The sequence below is a fragment of the Dipodomys spectabilis genome, unplaced genomic scaffold, assembly GCF_019054845.1.
Source record: "Dipodomys spectabilis isolate Male_0828 unplaced genomic scaffold, ASM1905484v1 ptg000235l, whole genome shotgun sequence".
Taxonomy (NCBI): Eukaryota; Metazoa; Chordata; class Mammalia; order Rodentia; family Heteromyidae; genus Dipodomys; species Dipodomys spectabilis.
This window is the reverse complement of record NW_024870912.1, coordinates 3,980,094-4,006,219: the sequence shown is the minus strand read 5'-3', so window position 1 is coordinate 4,006,219 and position 26,126 is coordinate 3,980,094. Positions and strand designations below refer to the sequence as shown.

The 26,126-nt window shown below is 39.8% G+C and overlaps 1 protein-coding gene across 4 annotated transcripts in view; it reads right to left on the bottom strand.

Moving 5' to 3' along the window:
• Positions 1-26,126, bottom strand: part of Ptprm (protein tyrosine phosphatase receptor type M) — an 845,793-nt gene that overhangs the window by 94,697 nt on the left and 724,970 nt on the right. For all 4 annotated transcript variants that reach the window (XM_042699184.1, XM_042699185.1, XM_042699186.1 and 1 more), the window contains 3 exons: positions 24,998-25,085; positions 9,454-9,530; positions 4,561-4,597 (listed from right to left, as the gene is read on the bottom strand). In XM_042699184.1, the coding sequence (XP_042555118.1) occupies positions 4,561-4,597; positions 9,454-9,530; positions 24,998-25,085 (202 nt within the window). The remainder of the gene's footprint in view (positions 1-4,560; positions 4,598-9,453; positions 9,531-24,997; positions 25,086-26,126) is intronic.

The following is a 26,126-nucleotide window of genomic DNA, read 5'->3' as shown; positions in this document are numbered from 1 at the left end:
ACAAACCTTGAGGTGAGACCCAGCTCTTGAAGTCAGTTTTATAAATGAAGCTAAACAATTAAAAGAACATTTCTACAGGCCTCCTTGGGTGTTCAGCAAGAGGCAGGCAGGGCCCTCTCCAGTCACTATGAAAGGCCAGTGCTAAATGTTCTTCACCCAATTTGTAGCTTATGTTGACTCCACAGGGTGTATTTTGATGGTGAGATTGATTGGTTCAGGGTTGGCCTTCCTGCCTTCCTGCATACTCTCCTGTTCCTTGCTGAGAGCCCTGCTTTTGAAATCTCAACTCCACCCAGGCTCTAAGCATGTAACAGATGGGACTTCCTCCAATTTGATCCTCTGATTTGTTAAGTCATAAATCTTGAATGTTACAACTGTGTTAAGTCTGGTCATTCCGATGTGATGAAGTTAATATTGGGCCATCAATATATTAGCTGCCAGACAGGAAACAATTACACAGTAGATAAAGGGGAGAAAAAAATTGCTCTGGCTTGAATATAATCCCTTAATTGGCAGAAATATTATCATCAAAGGTCAAAATCAGGCACTAGTAGAAAAAGCAACAAATCTGAGGTAGTTGTGGGGGTAGAGAAACTTAATACATAAATTCATAGTATGTTCTGAATAATGAAGGAACTTGGTGAAAAATGTAAGCATTGCTATCTCTTGGGAATAAAATTGGTTGTCTGCCAATTAGACTATTCATGTAGCTTTATAGGTTCAGATAGGGAATATATCTTTAGAGCACTATTTCTTTGCAAAACAGAAAAATCCACGCAAGGAGAGATTTAAAACTTGAACCTACCTGTCAGCCCTCATCACTTCTTTTCTTAGCTTCTCAGAATGAGGTGGCTGGTAGGGGTGTGTGTGTGTGTGTGTGTGTGTGTGTGTGTGTGTGTGTGTGTGTGTGTGTGTGTGTGTGTGTGTGTGTGTGTGTGTGTGTGTGTGTGTGTGTGTGTGTGTGTGTGTGTGTGTGTGTGTGTGTGTGTGTGTGTGTGTGTGTGTGTGTGTGTGTGTGTGTGTGTGTGTCCCCAAGTAATGTTGCTCGGACTCAGGGCCTGGGCACTGTCTCTGAGCTTTTGTGTTCAAGGCTAACACTACCTAACACTACCACTTGAGCCACAGTTCCACTTCTGGGATTTTGGTGGTTATTGGAAGTACGATTCTTACAAACTTTTCTGCTTAAACTAGCTTTGAACCACAAACCTTATATCTCAGCCTCCCTGTATAGCTAGGATTATGTGTGACCCACTAGTGCTCATAGGTGTTTGTTTTTTGCAAGATTCTGGAAGCTCCTACATAAGGTTTTATTGGCTAGGTTCACACAGGGCACTCTGTAGAGCATGCATTTGGCTCACCAAGCAACCTGAGAAGGGACCATTACTCACTTCATGCCACAGAGGAGGTCAGGCAGTTAGTTGTCCATCCTGATTTGGGTACAGAGTCCCTGGTGATGACATGAAATCATGGACTATCCATCCACATGCACATGTGGTGTCACCAAGTTCTCAATGCAGTGTGGGCATCAGGCAGGACAAGGACACATCTAGCCCTTTTCCACCCAAAATTTAGCTGTCTAAAACTACTACAGGGAAGTGTCAAATGCATCTATTTATATAAATATTACAGTTTAAAATTCAGTTCCTTGTTTACAATGTTTCTTTGTTTGACTACATTTCAAATACAAGCAATTGCTTTATCTCAGAGGATTGATGCCAGACCCTGAAGGATACAAAAATCTATAGATGGCTTAAGTCCCTTCTACATAAAGGTGTATTTGTATATAACCTACATACATTCTGCATATATACTTTAAATCATCTCTAGATGACTTATAATACCTAATAGAATGTACATGCTATCTAACTGTTGTTATAATGTATTGGTTTTTTGTTGTTGTTGGGGATTTTATTTATTTATCCATTTTTATTGTGAAAATACTGTACAGAGGGGTTAACATGGGCAAGATAATGAGTACATTTCTTATCAAGCATTGTAGCCTCCTCCTTTGTTTCCCCTTCCCATTCCTTCCCATCCTCCCCCCACCCCCACACAATCCTCCCCACATGCCCCCCCCCACACCAAAGTTGTAAAGTTTGTTTTCGACATAACGACTTGTACATCTCATTGTTGCAATGGGTCCACCTGTATCCCTATTTAAATGATTTGTTTTTCCCCTTCCCCTCCACAAATTATACCAGCATCAAATACAGTGAAAGCAGGGGTTATACTGTGGGGGAGGGACATACAAAACAACAAAGAAATAATCTTATAAATGTGTTAGAAACAATCGCATGAAAGAAAAAAAACATTTGAATACATATCTTAGGGTTCATTTCCCTAACATCACCTTATCTGACCTTTTCTGTTGACTCAGACATATACTAGATTTATAATGTATTGTTTAGGGAATGACAGAGGGAAAACTCTGTGCATACTCAATACAGACACATTTTTTTTCTCAAACATTGTTAACTGCTGGGTGGCTGAATCTGTGGATGTGGAGTCCATAGAAAGGAAAGGCCCACTGACTACCTTGCTTGTTTGTTCTGAAATGTTATACTGCTATGGTTTGGATCCTGAATGTCCCCTCAAAACCTATGTGGTATAAAGCTTTAATTCTCGGCTAGCCAGTGTTGAGTACAGTGTAATCTTTAGAAGGTGGGGCATTAGGAATGGTCTTAGTGTCAGTCTGCTTGGGGAAGGTCCCTGTACCAGGCCCTGTGCCAGTTTGCATATAGGTAACCCATCCCCCACTTCCATTTACCATGCCGGAAGTTTCAGCGCAGCACCTGCATTACCTAGGTGTGACTGCACACCTGGAAGCAGTTACCTTCCCTTTCTCTGAGGTCACATCCTGGACCGCCTAGGTCATGCCTCCCTCAGACCATGAGCAGTTCCCAGGCTCTGAGGTCACATCCGCATGCAGCCTGGCCAAGCCTTCTCCCTACCCAGCCACACGTTCCTAGTTCTGCCTTCCCCTTTGTCTCCAACCTGTGCTGGGGGCTGGCTATTGAGAATGAATTTCTCTTTCTGCCTGAAGACCGGGTGGTAGTTACTTCTCTGTAAACTAATTAAAATCTAACACTTAGGTCATCAGGGAAGTACTCTTGAAAGGGATATTCAGGTCCCAGACCCATCTCTGTCTTTTTTGCTTCCCTGCCAAGAGATCAGCAGCTTCCTTTACCACATGGTGTACCTGCCATGATGTACTCTGCTACCACAGGCCCAAAGCAATGTGCTGACTGGTCAAGGACTGAAACCCCTGAACCTGTGAGCCAACATGAGCTTGTCCTCTTTCTAGATGATTATGTCAGGTGTCTTGTTATAGTACTGAAAAGCTTATGAACACAAAAGAAATCACTGGAAACAATGCTGAAATAATAACGTGGCAAAAATGCACGCTATTCAACCTTACTTGGGTCTTCTCTGCTTCTTACCATGTTTTTAGCTTATTTCATGACTCACTAACATATCCTATGATCCTCAGACCTGATAGATGACTAACTAGCCTCATGGTAGGAAGAGAATATCATTATCAAAACTATTATCATGAGCTTCCTTGACATTTTGTCTACCTTTCCTTTGGTTTCCTATAATCAAAAGGACTTACTCACTATTTCCACCTGGCAGTACTAATTTCCTGTTTACAGATCTTTGCTCTTGATGTCTATTCATTTACAAGCCCTTCTCCCAATCCGACCTCAGCCACAAAGCTGATTTTTAACCATCTCATCAGAAAGCCACCTTTTTCTATCCCATAATTTCCCACCACTCTTCTGGTACCTCTCACAGAAGTTACCTAGGGTTGCACCTACCCAAGTAAACCAGGTCATTTCACATCTTCCCTCTACACACCACCACTGGGTTCAGCTTGCCTTCCTGCTCCAACTAGCACAGTGCAGAGTAGATACCACAAAGTTATTTTTTTAATGTATTATGTGATTTCTTTTGTTTCTGTCATATGTTCTTCCCCCACGGTATACCCCTGTTTTTACTGTATTTGATTCCGGTACCCCGCATCTTCTATATACATTTTTTTCTAATTTGGGGAGGGGAAGGGAAATAACAAAATGCTGAAACAAGGATATAGGTTGACCCATTGTAACAATGAGATGTACAAGACACTATGTTAAAAATGTATTCTACAACTTAGGGGGAGGGAGAAGTTGGGGAGGTAGGGAGGAAAGGGATGGCTTGGGAAAAACAAAGGAGGGGGTAACGATGCTCAAGAGGAAATGTACTCATTACTTTACTCATGTAACTATAATGCCTCTGTACAGTATCTTTACAATAAAAAAAAATAAACATATGTAGGACTGATTCCTAAGGTAGAATTCAATAAAGAATCGAACATATTTCTTCTAATGATCCTAACATAAAGGTCTAAATAAATGACGATACTCCCCCAACTTCTGATGGGAGAATAAGGCATACATATTGATGACAGAACTACAATACACTGAATATGTGATATCTTCAAGAGGGGAACAGGAAAGAAATAATAGAGAATGGCAAGTGAGCAATCAAAGAAAGACATCAAAGCAAAAGTAACCTTACCTTGGGTGGCAATATAATGATTGGGTCGATGATAGCCCTAAAAATAAATGAGAAAAAAATATCTTATATACTTAAAATCAGTAAGTAGCATAGAAGTCACATGGTAAGTGTCTGAAAATGATCCTGCTTACATACACCAGCATGACATAAAAGTTAAATTGCAGACCCAGGACCACTGAATTTTTCTTAATCAGCAGAGGTATATCAAATGTAACCTCTTCGATGTTGCATGGGTGGCATGAGTACTTAATTATACACTGGCTAGGTGATGATGGATGAGTAATAAACACTAACAACTTATGGATCCTCTGAAATAACATGACCACAACTCTTATTAAGGTGCAAACTGCTTGAGAATGTGTAATAGAATTTCATTTGTAGTTGGGATGTTATTGGCAAGGTGCCAAGGGCTTAACGTATCCTGTTGTATCAGCATGGACAGCTACATCAATAGTAATACTCAGAACCATTCTTAAGCAGGGCTAATACCATGACATCGTGCCATTGCTAGGACCAGGAATTTAAAGAAGCACAAATTCTGCAAGATCTTTTTCCTTTTATCATGCTCCTACTGGAAATGAGAAAGAAGAAAATTGGAATGGAAGAAAGCAGGCAGCAAAGACATTGTAGGGTAAGTATCTGGGAAAGATAAAGCCAACGCTGAGAAAATTACACCAGTAGCACCCTGTATCATGATGGGCTTTAATACTTTTCATTTCTATCTCCTGAGTTTACCTCAAATATTGTACCCACAGCTAGTTGGAAAGCAGGAAACAGGAAAAAAGAAACTTGGAGAAAAAATACAAATCTCTTAGACAACGTTAATTTGTTACATTAATTATTTCTACTCTTACAGTGAAAACAAGGGCTATACCATAGGGGAGGGACATACAAAGCAACAAAACCCCTGTTTTCACTGTATTTGATATTGGTATAATTTGGGGAGGGAAAAAACAAATTGTTTAAATGGGGATAACAGGTGGACCCATTGCAACAATGAAATGTACAAGATGTTATGTCAAAAAACAAACTTTACAACTTTGTGGGGGGGCTGCTGGGGGGAGGTGGGAGGGCAGGGATGGTAAGGGGAAACAAAGGAGGAGACAACAATGTTTGATAGGAAATGTACTCATTACCTTGCTCATGTAACTGTAACCCCTCTGTATGATATTTTCACGATAAAAAACTTATTAATAAAATAAATAAATATCACAAAAATTATTTCTACTCTTAAAAATCAACATCAATGAGCAACAAAGGCAAATGTGTTTTTTTGTTTTTTTTTTGCCAATCCTGGGACTTGATCTTAGGGTTTAGGTACTGTCCTGGGGCTTTATTGCTCAAGGTTCGTCTCTAGCACTTGAGGCTTTATTTCTGGCTATTTTGGTATTTAATTGGAGATAAGAGTGTCATGGGATTTCCTGACCCAGCTGGTTTCATACTGTGATCCTCAGATCTCAGCTTCCTGAGTAGCAATGATACCAGGCATGAGCCACTGGAGCCTGACTAGCAAATCTATTCTTTTATACAACTGGCCGTGTGTGTGTGTGTGTGTGTGTGTGTGTGTATTAGTCACAACATATGTGTGTATATATATGAATATATACATATATAATATATACATACATATATAAATATATTGTGGCTAATATTTAATAGATTTCTTTACCTAGTCACTCATTTCCCACTTGGCTGGTAACTTCTACCAGGGCAGTAACTTGGATTTATTTGCTCTACATGTCCTTCGAGTGCTTAATAAGTGCTTCTTTAATAAGGAATCAAGGAGATAGGGGAGATGCCCTTGATAAAACAGAAGTCATACCCAGTTGATGAATGGCCTGTGTAACTGAACACCAGGGTTATTTCTCAGTCCTCATCTAGTAACCTGCCAACTGCATAAAAACCATCAATGCTGATAAAATACTTTGTTTACTTGGTTCCAGGAGATGAGTCTCTGTGCTCCTTTTTTCTTGTCTGATTCTTCCCCTTGCTTTTGGAATGCTCAATCTTTTGGCTTTTTTTTTTAGTCTGCACTCACTTTCTTGGTCATCTGATTCAGTCCCATGGCCTTCAATACCACCTGTAATCTTATGAATTCTATATTCTTATTTCTAGTCTAGTCCTTTTCCTTGAATCCCGATGTGTGTCAAGTACCTTCCCAAAACCTCTGCTTGGCAGCTAATAAATATTTATAGCTCACTATGTATAAAACTGAACTTCTCATTTCCTTCTTAAGTAATACCTAAACATGCCCACAGTCTATTAAAAAATGGCAATCCCATCTCCTCAAGGAATCCTTGATCCCTCTGTTCCTCTCACAACAGCAAATCCCATCAACTCAGCCCTCAAAGTAGCTGTGGAATTCCACCACATATCCCTCCCCCACCCTTTCTCAGCTGGGCCAACCGACCACCCTTTCGCTCAGGTTACTTCCATGGCCATCCAGCAGTTCTGCTTGTTTCTGCTCCTGTCCACCCAGTTCATTCTCCTCTGAGCATCTAGACCTTTGCTCAAATCCAGTGACTTCCATTTCACACACTGAAAGGTATAGGTTCATGTCACTGTATTCCCTTCTATTCCCATAACAGGCACCAACACTTGCTTTTCTTTTAAATCCACCAGGCCAGCTCTGTAGCAAGGCCTTTCATCAAGCTGCTTCTCTCTGATGGATACATGGCCCTACTTATCTTTGCTTCAATGTCAGCTTCCTAATAGAAGCAGTGGACTTCAGTTACTGTATTCAAAGTTGTTGATCACCTCCAAACTTCACATTCCTATGGCTTTAGTATTCGCCATTGTACCTTCTGACCTACCATGTAGAATTACTTGTTTTATTTATTGTCTATTGCTCCCAATTAGAACATCTAGTCTATCAGGTTAAGAGTTTCTGCATTTTGAGGAGTTTTGCTTTTAATGAGAATCTATTCACAGTTATAAACTTGGTATCCAGACTGTACTTGAAATATAATAGTTACTCAGTAAGATCTTTTTGGCTAAGTAGATAAAGGAGGTTTGGGTATTGATCCCTCTGTCGGTTAAAACAACACTAGGAGCCATCCATCTGGAATATCCATTATTTTAGAGATTTGCCCACATCATCCTAGAGTTGGAATGTATTCTCGCCTCTGATTCTCTACCCACCATTATGGAAGGCTTAGCTCTAATGGACTCCTCTTTGATATCCCCTTTGATCGCATTCATTCCTTTAGCTGGCAATTAATCAAACACTAAACTCTTCACTATTTTGGGCATCTGCCAGGTGTTTGCAATACAAAGATGAATAGAACACTGTCTATTTGCTTAACGACTCAGGCTCCCAAGATGGAATAAGAATGGGGAGTCTCCAATGGCACCTCCCAGAAGAAGGTGTGCCACAGTCCACCTGGACACAAGGGAGTTGAAGGAGACTTGTAGTGCAGGTTTGACAGTGTGAGGCTGTGGTGATAGTGTCTGAGACACGTCTGTGTACACGCATCCCATGCATGAAGGAAGGAACTGTGCAATGCACTTCTGAAAAAACTCTGAAATGGAGATTTTTATGATTTTGGCCTTCATCAAAATGGTACAGGATTTTGTTGTTGATGAATTTGGATACAAACTATTCAATCATCATCTCTAAACTCAACCCACAAATCTATATAAATGTCAAGGTTTCCCAATTAGCACTAACAGTAACATTTTATGATCACGTGTAGATAACTTTTCCTAGAGACTCTGATGCCAGTTGCTTTTGCAGCATCTGCAAAAATGTAACCAAGAAAACAAAACAATACATAAAAGGTTGACTATACATTATCTGAAATTCTTGGGACCAGACTGTAGAATTACACATATGCAATGACATGATAACTTGGGAATGGGACCCAATTCTAATCATGATGTTCATTTACATTTTGTATGCACATAGGCTAAAGGAAATTACATACAGTATTTTAAATCCTTTTGTGCATGAAATGAAGTTGGTGTATCACAGCTGAAGGGATTGGAAGAGTCAAGATTAAATAAACTGTGTGTGGTATGCTTAGGATTTGACTGCAATTTGTCATTCAAGGTTAGATGTGGAATGTTATACTACTGTGATATCATATCAGTTCTGTGATATCAAAAAGCTCTGATCTTGGAGCATTTTGGATTTTGGGGTTAGGGATGCTTGAATTGTATATGAGTAAGACATGTTCTGGGAGATGCTGATGGACTTAAAGCCTGGTGTATAGACCAAGCTCATAATATGCCTTGGGAATCATGAAGAAGCTGAAATCTGTTTAATATAGACAAGGGCCATGGAGGGAGCCACAGTTTTCCCTTGATTTTTCAGTCTCCTTTTGATTTCATTCATTCTTTCAACTAAAAGCCTGCTGTTTCCTAAAGAATTTCTTCTCATGTAAAACATTAAGTTGACATGATGCAGAATGAACAAAGAAGCAACTTCAATAATTAAACAGCCTGCATATTTAATGACATGTCTTGCTTGCGTTGAAAGTCCTGGCAAACAGCTGCCTACTACTTTGAAGGCAACTTAAAAGTGCAATGATGACAAGAGATTGCAAATCACCACATTAGGAATTAAGAGAGTTTTGTCCCATTAATATGCAAGCAGATTTTTTAAAGGTGCCAAATAATTACAAGTTGTTGACAAAAAAAGAAATAACATGCTCATAGTCCATGTAAGCATGGTACAGCAAAGAAAGGTTGTAGAGAAATTCATCCACAAATAGGCTGAGTGAAGAAAAAAGAGACAGCTATATCATCATTGTGCAAGCCTCTCGGATGGTGGGATGTTGTGCAATACTAATGTTTTGGATTGAAACGGACATGTATTCTAATTGTATAGTTGACACATAAATGTAGCATTAGTCAGAAAGTTAGGTATATTGACAGCTTCAAAATACATACATCGATATAATTTCCATTGATGTAGTCTGAGTTGGTGTCTCCTTCTATTGTCTGAAGCCTCACTCGAGAATGATCATCTGCAAAGGAAAAAGCAAAGAAAGCCACCATTAAGAAAAGCTCTTAGGCTGCTCAAGGTCCCAGAATCTATGCACATTACACTGAAATCCCTACACAGGCTGCTTTGAAGTTTGTTACAGTTTGGATCTTGAATGTCCCCTTGAAGGCTCAGTGTTGAAGGCTTGATCTTTAGCCCATGACATTGTTGGAGGACAGAGGGAGATGGATCCTTTAGGAAGTGATGCATAGTGGAAGAAAGTTAGGTAACTGATGGTATGTCATTCAAGAGAATACTGGGATCCTAGTCTCTTGATTTCTGTTCGCTTCTCATGGGTGGTGAGGTAAGTAGGTTGCTTGACATTCCCTCCTCACTGTCATGTATGCTTTGCCATATGTCCAATCAATAAGGCCTACTGATTACCTACTGTAACCTCTGAAACTGCACCAAAATAAACCTTCCCCTGGTTTAAATTGGTTTATCTTGAATGTTTTGTTACAGAAGCAGAAAGCCCACAAATGCAAATAAGACTTAAATACCATATGCCTTCTAAACTTTCTATTGTGTTGTTAAGACTGGGAAGAATTTATAATTCTTTATTTTTTATAGTAAATCTCATTAACCTATTCTTTGAACATTCACATATATTTTCCTTTTTTTGTAATTGTGAAAATACCATACAAAGGGGTTACAATTACATGAGCAAGGTAAGGAGTATATTTCTTATCAAGCATTGTTGCCTCCTCCTTTGTTTCTCATTCCCATCCCTTCCCATCTCCACTCCCCATTTCCCTCACCCCCTTCCCGCCCCTCCCCACCCCACGCCAAAGTTGTAAAGTTTGTTTTTCGACATAACAATTTGTACATCTCATTGTTGCAATGGGTCCACCTGTATCCCTATTTTTAACAATTTGTTTTTTCCCTTTCCCTCCACAAATTATACCAACATCAAATACAGTGAAAACAGGGGTTATGCCATAGGGGGAGAGACATACAAAGCAACAAAGAAATAATCTTATAAATATGTTAGAAACAATAGCAAGAAAGAAAAACCATTTGAGTCCTTATCTTGGGATTCATTTCACCTAACATCAACTTATCTGACCATTTCTGCTTGTCTCAGAAATATACTAGTTATTGCAAATAAGGGAAACCATAGGACCTATGTTTCTTTGGGCCTGGCTTACTTCACTTCATATAATTTTTTCCAAGTCTTTCCATTTCCTAACAAATGGGGCAATGCCATTCTTTCTGATGGAGGCATAGAATTCCATTGTGTAAGTAGTATTGAGGTTCCTTAAAAGACTCCACATAGAGCTCCCCTATGACCCAGCAATCCCACTTTTGGGCATTTACCCAAATGATCACAAACAAGACCACACTAAAGCTATCAGCACGACTATGTTTATTGCAGCATTATTTATCATAGCTAAGAATGGTACCAACCCAGACGCCCCTCAGTAGATGAATGGATCAAGGAAATGTGGTATACATTCACATATATTTAGTAATGAAAAGCTGGAGACTTTTATGTGAAGTCCTAAAACTCACAACAGAATTGTTTCTTAGACTAGACTTTCCAGTAACTTTTCTAAATCGCATAAAAGGCCTGAGATATTGAAAGTTGCCAGTAGTGTCTTCCTTGACAAATGATGGTTATAATCCCACAGTCCAGCCTACTGGGATGTTCAGATAGAGTCCTAAGTCATCACTTGTAAACTCTCTATATCCTCCCTCTGTGACTAAGGTCTTGGCAGATAGAAGCAATCCTGTCACCAATCAGCATGTCACCACAAGCCACATGGGTGAGCAATCCACCAACCTTTTCTGAATCTGCAGAAGAGGATGGTAGGACCTGCTTAAAATTGAGCTATTTCAAGGATTAAATGAAAACATACATTGTAATGTCTATGTCTGTCATACAGCAAGTAGTATATAGTTATTGTATTGATAGAGTTCCAAATGGGAAAATCTTTTTAATGAACACTACTAAGAATATCAGTAACTTCCCTAAATTCCTGATTTTAAAAAAAGGAAAGTGCTATAAACACTGGCAATGCAGAGATTTTCCTCTTGGGCCCACTATATTAGGGCTTACAATAGAGTATGCTTCCTTCAAGTATTGTTTGAGCTTAACTTTTTTTTGCTTTGGTGCCAGTCCTGGGGCTTGAACTCAGGGTCTGGGTGCTGTCCCTTAGCTCTTTTGCTTTTGCTTTACCATTTGAGCTACAGCTCCACTTCCAATATTTTTTTCTAGTTAATTGGAGATAAGAATCTCATGAACATTTCCGCTGGGGCTGAATTAGAATCTTAATACTCAGATCTCAGCCTCCTGAGTTACAGGCATGAGCCATGGATGCCTGGTAACATTTTATTTTTCGAAGAAAATATATTACATTAAAAATTATTGTCCTGGGGCTCAAGGTATAGTTCAGTGGTAGAATGTTTGCCCAGTTGTATAAAGCCCAATGTTTTAGCCTCAGCCCCACAAAAAAAAAATCCTTTCTTTTTAACAGAAGGATATTTTTGTCTATCTTACTCAAATCCAGTATTTATAATATATCAGAAACAGCTTCCCTTTCAGGGAAGCTCCCGTGGTTTCTGGCAAAGGTGGCCTGATAAGGCATTTCAATAAACTTTACTTCCAGTGTTGCTGGAATGAATGACCTTAGCAGGAAGCAGCTGCTGCATTTTTCTGAGTCCAACTTTACCCAGAATTCAGTTTGGGGTGGTGGGTGAGGAACAAAGTCCACAGCTTGAGGCAAGAGCTAGGAGAGTACAGGTGATAACCCCTTTGCCCCGTCTCTCTGGGCCAAGACCAACCCCCTGTTGGATGAATGCTTTGTCTGTTTTCAACAGTGCAGGCAGATGGAACTGGATGTCAATTTCCTAATGTCATGAAAGATTATTTCATGTTACGGCCTCACAATGAATTAGGATTCAGTATATTTATTTGGATGGTGGTTTCAGGTTGGGCCAGACAAGGAGAAATATCTAAAAGAAGTGGTTTCCTGCTCTGATCCAAAGACAACATGAGATGTAGCTATATGTATAAGGTTGGGGGTCAGGTATGAAGTGGGGTCTTTACTGGGGGTGTGAGATATCTCATCCCTCTTTATTCATCTCCTCAGCTTCCTTCTGTATAAGTGGGGATAGATAGAGCCTCTCTCATGGTATTATAGAGAGCATTAAAATAGTATACATAAAGAAATGAGGAAAAGTCTGCCATACAGTAAGTTATGGACAAACATAGGTTGTTACTGTCATATGCTATGCAAGAGATACCTACACTTGCCTTCTCACGATTGTTAACAGTTGATGTCCAAATGAAAAAGAGGGCAGTCTGGAAATAGACCCGTATGCAGTACAATGATTGATGCTTTATGGTGATAGACTTTAGGAACTAATGCCCCAGAATACCTCTTGCTTAAAACTAGTGGCTCCCTAAACATATCATGAGCTCATTTTGGGGGCTGAGTGGGTTGTTGGTTGTTGGTACACTGGATACATATAGATTGTTATAGCTTTTGTATTTGTCAGAAGAATCAGTACACACACACACACACACACACACACACACACACACACACACACACACACACCTTATTTCAGAGTGGAATTATAAGCAACTTTACTGGTAAAGGCATTCAAGTTTCCTGAATAAAAAATACTCTAACAAAACTGAACCACAGCTGGTTCACACACACAGCAAGCTTTCAGTCATGTTCTCTAAAGAGGGATTCAGCTTCTAAGAAGGCAAGTAGCATGGATGAACTTTGAAAACCAAAGCAATATACTGTCCCCCAGTGTGAGAACCCACCCTCTCTTACTTCATATTTCAGATGCTACCCATCCTCTGTGATTTACCACCCTTCCTGGCAGTTGTTCTGGAACCTTCCATTTAGGAACTCTAGTCTCAGACAAGACTGATGGCTCATGTTCTATACACAGTTTCTGGATTATCTTTTACAGTTCAAACAATATTAAATCATTCACAATAGAGTAGAAATTGGTCTGAGATTCCTCAAGAGGTCTAGACTTGTCCACAGTATCTTTTCAAAATTATTTTTAATGCAGTCTTTTCTAAGGTTTTCAGAACAGTGAGGTTTCACCTTATATTAATCCTTTTTCTGCCTTTCTGTACCTCTAAGTTTTGTCAATTTTTCAAAATCCAATTCAATGTGCCTATTGTCAATCAATATGTGTCTAGTGTTTGTTGGGAGTATCTACTATATGCCAAACGCCATCCTAAGTTTTGAGGATACAGTAGTAAACAGGCCCCATCTGAGGTCCTTAGGTTTATGGTTCATGGCACTTATAGGCAGTAGAAAAAGAATTAAGTTGATTTTGTAAATAATAAAGTAAATGTAATCTTGGTAAGTATTAAGTTGGAAAGAACAGAGATCTCTGAGAATATAGATGTGAGACCCTTGCTAAAAAGCCAGCAAGTGTTCCATAATAAAGGGACATGGGGGGGGGGGCGGCAGAGGGGGAGATTGAAGGCTACAAGTGGAGAGGACAAAGGTCCTCAATTCAAGTTCCAACATATAGCATGTGCAGGCCAAGAGAAGAGAAGGATTCAAGAAACAAATGAAGGTTGGTAGGGGATGAGGAGGCCTGATGAAAAATGAGATCAGACAGACCTAGGGAACAGCCCTTTCAAGTAGGGGAAAACTATTCGTGAACTTCCAGCATTAGAACCCTTTGGGTTCCTTTGCCAGGAAGATCTTCCCCAGATAGCTTAGTCCCTTTCCCTGAACTAGGAAACAGTGGTTAACAATGACACTATAGTTTGCTAATGGAGGACAGGCACACATTGTTAGTGCATGCACCATACATATATTTCAGAATTAGAAAAATGTTTCTGTAGTTTTCTTTTTTTTCCAGTTGAAATGCAAGTTTGACTACTGGGGAGTGAATCTACTTTTGCCATGGAGTGGTCCCTTGGTGTTGAAGTGGCATTTTTTTTTTTTTTTGCAGGACGTGGTATAGGATTTATTTTAATTCATGGTTTCAGAGTTTGAGTCCACTGTGGTGGAGAGGGCATGTTAGAGCATATTTTCTCCATGTTGAACTCATGGTGGACAGCAAACAGAGAAAGGGAATACGGAAATGGGGCTAGGGCAACACAGAGCTCCTAAGGACATGTTCCACTGGCCTATTTCCTCCAAGCAGGCCCCGCCTCCTATGGTCACCACCTTCTGGTAATGCCATCATATTATGAATCTGTCAAGTGTTAATTCACTTATTAAGGTGAGAGCCCTCAGGATCTAATCACTTCCTCAAGCACAAACAGTTGGCAATCAAGTCTTCAATACATAAACCTTCAGTGACACTTCATGTTTTAACCTAACAGTCCCTAACAAAAAGAAGTCACTACACTTAAGTGAATAAAAGCAACATCTTTGTGGACATTTCACAATACCATCTTTAAAGCACAAAGAGATAGGACACTTGCTTAGGGAACAGTGGAAGCAGAAAATTGGAAACTCCAAACAGCTCTAGGAAGAGGAATATGGGCTCATTTTAAAGGAGAAACCAGAAAAAGTTTTGGAAACAGACTGAACGCTTCTCAGCAATACCTACATGTTAATTCCCAGGTACCTACTCAACTTTCCTACCCTGATTTCCATGTAGAGTTTAATATCCTATGTTCCAGAGCCAGAATCCCTGTTGGAATCCCAGCTCTGTAACTTTCTAGTTGCAAGCCTTTTAATACCTTTGAATACATTCTGACTTAGCACCTCAGTTTATCCCAGTGGAAAAAAGGAATAATATTACTGCCAAAATTTTATAGTGTTGCATGAGTTAATATAAGTAATACATTAGTTAATACCTGCTACACAGTTAGAAGTAAAAGTTACCAATCACTGCTCTTATTACTGCCAGTGGCTTAGTACAAGAACAGATTATTTTTCACCTGGACTATTTCACCTTTGCCACTTTTCTCTCTCTTGAGGAACTATTTTTGATAAGTGCTTTTCTAAATAAAATATTATTGTTTTCCTATCATCTCCTGTTAAATCATACAGTAAAACCAATGGTGGGAATATAATCTAAGGACCTTCACACAATTATTAGCAGGGATTATTATAGATTTAACTTATTTAACTGTGGCAAATTACAGAGCAAAGAAGAGAAGATCATAGAGCAGCATGTAAGAATGAAACATAGTCATACACAGTTGACTCTTCTCTTATATGTTCTGCTCTCAAAGATCGAATTAGCCTCAGAGAGAAAATATATGAATAAAACCTAACAAACTATGTCTGTACCGAATAAGTACAGGCAACTGTCCTGTCTTTCTTCCTGAACAGCACAGTACACCTGTTACATTGTATTAGGTATGATAAGTAAACTATGATTTAAAATACAATCTTTATGTGGATGTATGAACTGACATGTCATTTCAGGTAAAGGACTTGAGCATCAGTTGATATTGCTAACCATAGGGGTGGGGTCCTGGCAACATTCTTTCGCATGTAATGAGTGCTGACTGCATGTGCATAACATCTTCTAGTAGTAATGGGAGAACAGGAAGAATGGAGGTTCTTATGGGAGTAGAATTTGGAGTCATTTTTACTTTCCTCTTTATGATTTCCTGTACTACTTCATAACAAACAAACAAACAAAAAACAAAAAACAAAACCTCATCAAATCTATTTTGACTAGAAATAAAGAAAAAAATGAAGCCAACTACTTCAAGTTATAGAAAGAAAGACTAGGATGAACCTCACAGTCAAAGCAGACACTCTGAAAACATTACAGGATGGAATAGGAGAAACCCTAGGTCTCCTTGGCACAGGCTGAAATTTTCTTAATAGAGACCCGGAAACACAACAAATCAAAGAAAGGTTGGACAAATGGGATTGCATGAAGTTGCAGAGCTTCTGCATGGCAAAGGACATAGCTAGCAAGATCAATAGAAAGTCTACAGATTGGGAGAAGATCTTCACTAGCCATACAACGGGCAAGGCTCTCATATCTAAAATATACTTGGAACTCAAAAAATTAAATCCCCCAACAACGAATCCTCAAAGAAACAACTGCCCAATAAATAAGTGGGCAAAAGACTTAAAGAGAAACTTCTCTGAAGAGGAAAGAAGGATGGCCAATAGACACATGAAAAAATGTTCAACATCCCTAGCCATAAAAGAAATGCAAATCAATACAACATTGAGATACCACCTCACCCCAGTTAGAACGGCTAAAATCAAGAACTCTAATAACAACAGACACTGGAGGGGATGTGGATAGAAGGGAACCTTACTGCATTGTTGGTGGGAGTGTAAACTTGTTCAACCACTTTGGAAAGTAGTATGGAGGTTCCCCCCAAAGGAATCCACATAGAGCTCCCCTATGACCCAGCAATCCCACTTTTGGACATTTACCCAAATGTTCACAAACAAGACCACACTAAAGCTACCAGTATGACTATGTTTATTGCAGCACTATTTACTATAGCTAAGATATGGAACCAACCCAGATGCCCCTCAGTAGATGAATGGATCAAGAAAATGTGGTATATATACACAATGGAATTCTATGCCTCCATCAGAAAGAATGACATTGCCCCATTTGTTAGGAAATGGAAAGACTTGGAAAAAATTAAGTGAAGTAAGCCAGGCCCAAAGAAACATAGGTCCCATAGTTTCCCTTATTTGCAATATCTAGTATATGTCTGAGTAAAGCAGAAAAGGTTAGATAAGGTGATGTTAGGGAAATGATTCCTAAGATATATATTCAAATGTTTTTTTTTCTTTCTTGGGTTTGTTTCTAATGCATTTATAAGATTATTTCTTTGTTGCTTTGTGTGTCCCTCCCCCACAGTATAACCCCTGCTTTCACTGTATTTGATGTCGGTATAATTTGTGGAGGGGAAGGGGCAAAACAAGTCATTAAATAGGGATACAGGTGGACCCATTGCAACAATGAGATGTACAAGTCATTATTCCGAAAATGAACTTTACAACTTTGGTGCGGGGGTGGGGGGGTGGGGGGGAAGATGGGAAGGGATGGGAAGGGGAAACAAAGGAGGAGGCTACAATGCTTGATAAGACATGTACTCATTATCTTGCCCATGTAATTGTAACTCCTCTGTACAGTATTTTCACAATAAAAAAATAATATATTAAAAAAAAAGAAAGAAAGAATAGGATGAAACAAAAACAAAGGCTAGCAGTGTGTAAATTTAGATGTTGAAATCTAGGTGATTTTCTGCCACGTTTTGTTACCATGCACATTTTCTTTAATGTATATGGTTCACTTTTATAAAGGAAATAAAGAAATACAGTTGCTATGCAGGGATAGAATATGATCAAAATCCAAGTCATGTTTATATCATAATTATAACTTGCTGTTCCCCCAATATTAAATATAACAAACTCTATCACTTGAAGAAACCCAGGCTATACAAAGGCAACGCTTTGACAGGGAGATCTTCCCATGCCCCTAATAACTCAACCCTCACACACAAAAGTTCTCATGAGAGCCAGGCACGGGTGGCTCATGCCTATAATCCTAGCTACTCAGGAGGCTGATATGTGAGGATGGAGGTTCAAAGCCAGCTCAGGCAGGAATGTCGGTGAGACTCTTATCTCCATTAACCCCCAGAAAACAGGAAGTGACACTGTGGCTCAAGTGGGAGAGTGCTTGCCTTGAGCTGAAGACCTCATGGACAGTGCCCAGGCCAAATTTCAAGCCCCACGATCACCACCACCACCAACAAAGTGTTCTCATGATACCTGTACCTCTCACAGTGCATTAATTTGAATTTCACTTATTGGTGTAATAATCTATAATCGTTTAATTCATCCTATGTTTCCCTCTCAACGTTAGGATTATCAGATTTATGAAGGTAAGTCTGACAATTTGTGTGTGTATATGTGTGTATGTGTGTGTGTTCTGGGACTTACACTCAGGACCTGGGCACTGTCTCTGAACTTTTATGTTCACGGCTAGCAGTCTACTACTTGAGCCACAGCTCCACTTCTTGCTTTTATTTAATAGTTAATTGGAAATAAGAGTATCATGAATTTTTCTGCCTGGGTTGGCTTCAAACCATGATCCTTTCTCAGCCTCCTGAGTAGCTAGGATTACAGACATGAGCCACTAACACCTGCTTCTGAGTGAGGGATGTCTCTCTGCTCTAGCAGCCATAGTCTTATAGTTCCAACACCACTGGGTCAGACACATCTCCTCCTTGAGTGCCTCTGTTTCACATCCTGGCATATATTCTGTCCTCTCAGGAAATTCTGCAACTGTCTAAAAGCTGCAGCTCATGCTTCGGACCAACTCCCTCCCTGCTTTGCTTTCTCAGTTGCATGTGCCTCTTTCCATTGTTTCACTGCACATTTAGTGGTGGCTCTGTCTGCTCTACCTGCAAACCATTATGTTTCTTTTGTTCTCTGCTCTGTCTCTGACCCGTGTAATAACGTCTGGTTTAGAAGAAGCACTCAGTAAATATTTGTGAGGAGAATGACTTCAATTTGGCAGAGGACCTGGCACATGGCAGACCACTATGTATTTGTTGAGTGAATCACAGAAAATAGGAGGCAGGGGCATGCCTGAGAAGCTTTGCAGATTTGTCTCCTCCTCTTTAACTGCCAGCCCTCATAGGAGGAGCAGCTGCAAGGGGGCTGCCTCATTAGCTGGGAGATTTGGTATATGCCTTTTGTTGGTTAATTATAACCAGGAATGGTTGAGAGTATTAGGAGAGCTGTGTCTGTGTGGTAATGGCAAACAGGATGATGTTAGTTTCTATTTGGAAAAGCTAGCTCAGCAAATTTATAGTGTAAATAAGGGAAAAGTTGAACTTACTTAAGAGCAAAAGCCAATAAACAGTTTTTAAGCATCATTAACATCATTTTATATGCAAATACTGACGCAAAACAATGAGTGTGATCATTATAGGCACTCTTTATGTTCTTTGAGAAACATTAACAAGAATATCTAAGATATGTTGGCTAAATCCCCCATTTCTTCACCCTCTGTAGTAGGGGATGGTGTCCTCAAAGTCTTGGCTCAGTGAGGCAGACTTCCCATTAAGAGTCACTGACCTGTCTGCAACAAGAGAGGAATAGACCATTTCTATGGTTATAAAGAAATTAACATTATGTATATGTGGGCATATCAATAAGCATAAGCACATACATAAATATGGGATGGCCAAGTATTCTCATTTTCTCTTCTGCTTTGAATACTTGCACAACTTCAACAATAAGTTCAATTTATTTTTACTGCCCTAGATACACCCTGTGTAAATAAAGCAGTTTCAAATGAATTTGTCTGAAGTGACAAAATGAAGTTGTCTGGGCCGGTACTAGACCTGTGGTAGTTTCTTTAAAATTGCCCAGGAAACACATGCTAGATAAACACCAGCCTATGACATGCCTCTTGGACCACAGGTTGACATAGACAGGGGCAGGAAATGGTATCAGGACAGTTCTGCCATTTAGGCTACCCTATATATGATATCAGAATCACCTAGGTTAGCTGGGATGGATCACTAGCTCTACCTAAGAATTTATATGCTCTGTTTTAGAAGCATTGGTAATTGATGGAAGGTGGGCTAAATTATTGATATCTCTGATATGGCACCATATAGCCTTCATAAAATACTTAGATAAATGACCAGCTGCAAATTACAAATAGTTCTAAAGGAATTTTAGAAAAACCACAGAAAAGTACAGGAAACATGATGTACGGGGAAGGGCTTCATGTGATCTGGAAAGGGACAGGAGGATAATGGACAGAATAGTTGAGAGAAGTCTCTTTTAGACACTGCACTAAGAAGGTACAAAAAACGTGATAACTTGATATGGAAACACTGTAGAAATAGCAGGAGGGAATGGAGTAGAAGATAGGTGGAATGTTAAAAAATAAATACAAACTCCCAAATTAGGACCAAAGTCTACAGTGAGGGCCAACCACTCAGAAACACAAGTTAGAGCTAAGTGGGGGGAAAGCCAGGTCACTGGCAGCAAGGCAGTCCTGTAATTACTTAGTAGCTAAATCACTCAAAGCCTGAGACTTCAAAATGTTGCCCTTTTTGCTTTTCCTTCCCCTCCCCTCCCCTTTTCTTTCTTTGGGCTTGATCTGAGGGCAAGAATGCTGCTCATCCTTAGCCTTTTTCACTCAAGGATAGCAATGTACCACTTGAGCCACAGCTCCATTTATGACTTTTTGTTGGTTAATTGGAGATAAGAGTCTCATGGACTTTCCTACTTGGGCTAGCTTAGAACCTTGAGACTCAGACCTCAGTCTCCTGAGTAGCTTGGATTACAGGCATGAAACACCAGCATTTGGTTCTGTTCATTTTGAATGAGACTGCTAAGCTCAGGAAGAGTTAATAGTAGTGAAAAGTAATGCAAAAGAAACGCTGGATCTTTATTCAGACAATAGCAGTCAATGTTGTTTTCTTTTTTTTTTTTTATTGTGAAAATACTGAACAGAGGGTTACAATTACATGGGCAAGATAATGAGTGCATTTCTTATCAAGCATTGTAGCCTCCTCTTTTGTTTCCCCTTCCCATCCCTTCCCATCCTCCCCCTGCCCCCCAACCCTCCCCCCCTGCCCCGCACCAAAGTTGTAAAGTTCCTTTTCAACATAACACTTGTACATCTCATTGTTGCAATGGGTCCACCTGTAGCCCTATTTAAATGATTTGTTTTCATTTGACATTTCAGTTCATTTCTACAACTAGCGATGTACGTTGGAAATCCTGGCATTGGGAAGCATATGACTCAGCCAAGGTCACTGGCACAGTAGACAAGGACTCCAAGTTCTATCTTCTAACTCATACTTGTCCTTTTTTGCCCAAAAGATCCTTCCTGGTCATCTCATTCCTCCTTCCCAACCCACCCTTTCCTCTTGATTCTCACCAGTGTATGCACAATGTGATTCCTACTCCCTTATGGACCTGATATCTACTATTTCATGCAAGTATGGTGTGGTCTAGCCTGGCCCACAGATGAGGGCAACACACTGATTTTAACCTGTGAAACCTCTGATTTCATTGTGCCTGAAGCACAGGTCATTCAGTTCTTACATGTGCGGTGCTGAAATAATTGGTTGAGTTCTGAGAGCTGAAGATGATCTGGGTGGTGATAGAAATAGGATCTGGGTATGAAATGACAGATTTTCCTTATGGCATCTATCCACTGAACCAGGAATCAGTGTCCTATAACCTCTAGGTCAACTCTAGTGCCCTGCCAGGATTTGCAATAATGTTTTATTGGAACATGTGCCCATTTGTTCCTGTGCTCTCTGTCTGATTTTGTACTAACGTGATAAGTGAAGCAGCTGAACTGAGACTGGCTGGCCTGGTGACAGTGTGTGAAGGTTGTTTCCCTTCAAAATTCATCTTGAAACTTAATCCCCAATGCAATAGTTGTGAGAGGTAGGGTCTGAAGAAGTTAATTAGGCCATGTAGTCTACCTTTTAGGTAGGTCGGGTCCCTTATTGAAGGGCTAGAGGGAATTAGTGAGGCCCTTTCACACTTCCACTCTCCCTATGTGGTGTCTTCTGCTGGAGGACACAGCTACAAGGTACCATCCAAGGCAGATGGCAGAGGCTCTCATCCATCACCTAGTCTGTCCATATTGATGTTGGGTTTCCCAGCCTCTAAAACCATAAGATATGCCAGGTGCTGGTGGTTCATGCCTCCAATCCTAGCTACTCAGGAGGATGAAATTGAGGATTGTGGTTTGAAGCCAGTCTGAGCAGAGAAGTCTCCATGAGACTCTTATCTTCAATTAATCACTCAAAAACTAGAAGTGGACCTAGACTGTAATTGTTATGGGTAAGTACTCAGTTACATTGAATCTTCTATTTATAGTAGTGCCTAACATAGTGTTTGGCACACAGCAAGTGATCAATAATATATTTATTGAATGAAGGGTCTGTTTAAGAACATAATCTGTCTAGCCATGAGATGAAATAAGCAGGAGACCATGTTCAATGTTCCTGTGACACGGCTGCATACCACACATACAGAGGGTCAAGTTGTGGCAAGGTGGGCAGGACTCAGGAGGCAACCAGAATTTTAAAGGAGAGGAGCCACTCAGAACACTGTGAGAGCCTGCAAACTTTTCATAGCAAGGAAACAGTCAATATCAGACCATGCCATCCTGCAGGACTATACCTCTCCCCAAGTCTACAAAAGCACATTTTTCTCAATAATTTACCTAGGGAAATCCCTTTTGTTTCAATCGTAAAAGGACAATTATGTACTTCAGAGATTATAGACAAGTCACATCTCAACCTGAAAAATGAAGATTAAGTTATCCCTATGAAAATATGCCATAATCAAGTGGCATTTGTGGTTTTTATGGTTCTACACAAAATAGACAATATATGTTTTGTTGTTCAGTGTTGGGAGTTATATTAGCCACTTATATATCTCTTGTTCTGCTTTCTTCAGGGGGTGAGACCTTCTACCCAGCTTCTCTACTGGACCAGGTGATATGTGAGCATCCATGCCCTTTCTCACGCCTGTCCCATTATTTTAAAAAAGTCCTCTAATAACCTGCTCTCTCTATGTCCATCCTGAGCTATGTGACAATAAGTAATAAACAACCAATGAACAAATAATTAATTAGGTAGTGTCCCTGCTGCCCTTCTTAGACACCAGGCACAGAGCTATCAGAACAGAGATGCTGCAGGAGCCTAACAGAGGCAGTTCCAGAATCTCTGAATGGATTGCAGGCTTTGGATTCAACCTAGGGACCAAAGCACCTGCTTTAAGTGCACGTTTGTGTGTGGCTTTTACTTAATCTGTGTCTTTATTTCAGGGGTCTGGGAGATGAAGGAGATGAGAGAGATGGTTGAAGTTTAAGTACCAACTTAATTCATCATGGGATAATCAAACTCTAACCCTCAAGGAGGGTTACAAAGGACTGGGACTGGGACAGTATATAAAAGACCGGGACTGGGACAGCCTCAGTGCCGTAAGTATGGCATGCTTTAAAACAAACCATTACCACATACACAAATCCAGCATTACTAATACCCTGCAAAGCCCGTATTTGGCTTTACTGGTGGCCTAAGGGAAAGAAAACAAGACTGTCCAGTTATTTCATATTCTACGTAGTTCCACCCTGTTTGCTTTGCAACAGAATCAACATTTGTAATGACCTATATGATAGATGTTCATCTCATACCATTCAAATTCAAAATCACAAGTATAAAATTAAAATCAGCCAGGCACTGGTGGCTCATGACTGTAATTCTAGCTACTCAGGAGGTTAAGATCTGAGAATTGCAGTTTGAAGTCAGCCCAGGCAACAAAGTCCATGAGACTCTTATCTCTAATTAACCAGCAAAAAGCCAGAAGTACATCAGTGGCTCTATTGGCAGAGTGCTAGCTTTGAGCAAAAAAAAATCTCAGGGACAACACCCAGGCTCTGAGTTCAAGGCCCAGTACAGACACAAAGTTAAAATCAGCTCTTCACTTGTAAGAGCTGAATTCCTGGGGCTTGACCAGACAGAAACATTTTGAAAATCAGAAAATGTTTTCGGGGTACAATCACTGTGAGAGAAATAGAACTGTCAAACCAAGAAATGTTAACTCAGCCAAACTGAATTTAACTGTGCCTTCACAATCAATAAAGCTAATATATTGCTCCCCTGGAATATCTTAACCTTCTAAGTTTGTTCTCTTTATAAGTAATAAGACATGATGAGTGCGATATTCTCTGGGCCTAGCTGCACACTGTTGTTCAGTTTACGTTCCTTTGTCAATAGTCTTAATTCTGTTAGGCCCCCACAGTGGGCTCTGCACTACCTTGATGCAGTCAGGGATGATTTGGAGCAGTTTAATACATGGGATGGATGGCTCGAGCCCTGGGAGAAGGAGGCCCATCAATCTACCACAAGTCTCCACATCGTTACGGAACATTAATGAGGCTGGGCTTGATTTAAAACCCGTCCAAGGCATTATGGATTGGTAACATTCAGCTTCACTGGCACTGGGAATTTCTGAGATATAATCCTTGCTCTTTTGCTAATGAGTATTGTGATATGGGGACTATCATTTAACTTCAGAGTTTCGCTTTCCTGCCCTTAAAATGGGGCTATTACTGACCTACCTAACCCAGTGTCCAGAGGATTAATGAGCTAATGTGTGCACCACACTCCAAGCTCCTGGCACATGGCGTGCTGTGCATCATTATTTCTGTTCATTTTCAGACAGCAGCCGGGTAACATTAGGAATAGGATGTTTGCTCCTTGTATAATGTGTTTTCCTCCTCAGCATTTTAACATTACCTATGTTACCCAAACCTTAAATCTAAAGGTGAAACTGGGCCCACAGAGAGAGTGCATTGACATAGCAGGGATATTCAGATAATTTTTCCTTCCTTTAGTACGAGCATAGCAGCAGCTCTTGCAGCAGGCAGTAATTGCACTGTAAATTCTCACCATACAAGTCTGGTGGTCAACCGCATAAGAAAATTATATAACAGCACAATTACACTGCTAACACTTACATGCAATGATATTCCCATATCTGTTCTTCATTCTGTTCTCATCTTTCTTAGCAGAATCCCATGGTGCAGACTGCCCTTCAAAGAAGCTCTGGAAGGAAGAGGAAGTGACACTAAGCATTACAATTTGACCCAGGGAACAGAAAGATCTTAACCAGGGAGGAGGCCCTTAAAAATATGGAATAATGGTCAAGCAGAAAAGAATGGCCACAGGAAAGAGATAATCGATTCTTGTACTGTTTTTTAGGTGCATTCATGTTTATTTTTAAAAATATTTTTGTCATCTTTTGTTATACCATGGGATTTCAATTCAGTGTGTCAGTTTATGAGTACAATGAATCTTGATCAATGTTACTCCTTCCATTATTCCCCCCCCCCATACCATGTCTCCCAACTCCACTTAGATCTTTAACCTGTTACCCCTTAACTATTTTATCTAGCTTTTGCTCAGCTTTGTTTTCCTTGAGTTAAATATCAGATTAAAAACAGTGGTGGATATTTATTTGTATAACCTAACAAAAACCATCCCATATTCATGCCTATCCTAACCTGAATATTTTATACAGAAAAAATTGAACATTTTTCTCAATTTGTTAAGTATATTACTCTTTCAATATTCTTATAAGAAATAAGAAGATATCTTTTTTCTCCCTAATTGCTAACTGAAAAGAAGGTTAGTAAGCTAAAACTTCATGACTTCAAGGCTAAAATCATGTAATCTACTCTGAGTTTTCTCTTCATTTTGAATGAAGCTTAGATGTCCATTTATTTAAGGATTTGGCATTATTATGCCTATGGTCTTTAATCTTTTTGTTATTGGATATATTTTTTCCTGCTTCAGTTATAATGAAACTTGTTGCTATAAAAGGACAAGTGAAAAAAACCCCTGTGGTTTTATTTCTACTTTGGTCTGCATGACAGTTTGCACATGACCCTTTGCACGGAGGTTATGGAAGAAGAATGGCAGCAAGAAAGATTTAGTAAAACCAATTCCTTGTCTTTGTCACAGCTACCATCCTACCTATTTTACACCAGTTGGGAAGGTAGAAGAGAAGATCAGGAAGAAACAATAAAGTACAGTAGAAGAACAAAGGCACACTCTGAAATGCTTCAGTAGCATAGAATAGGTCAT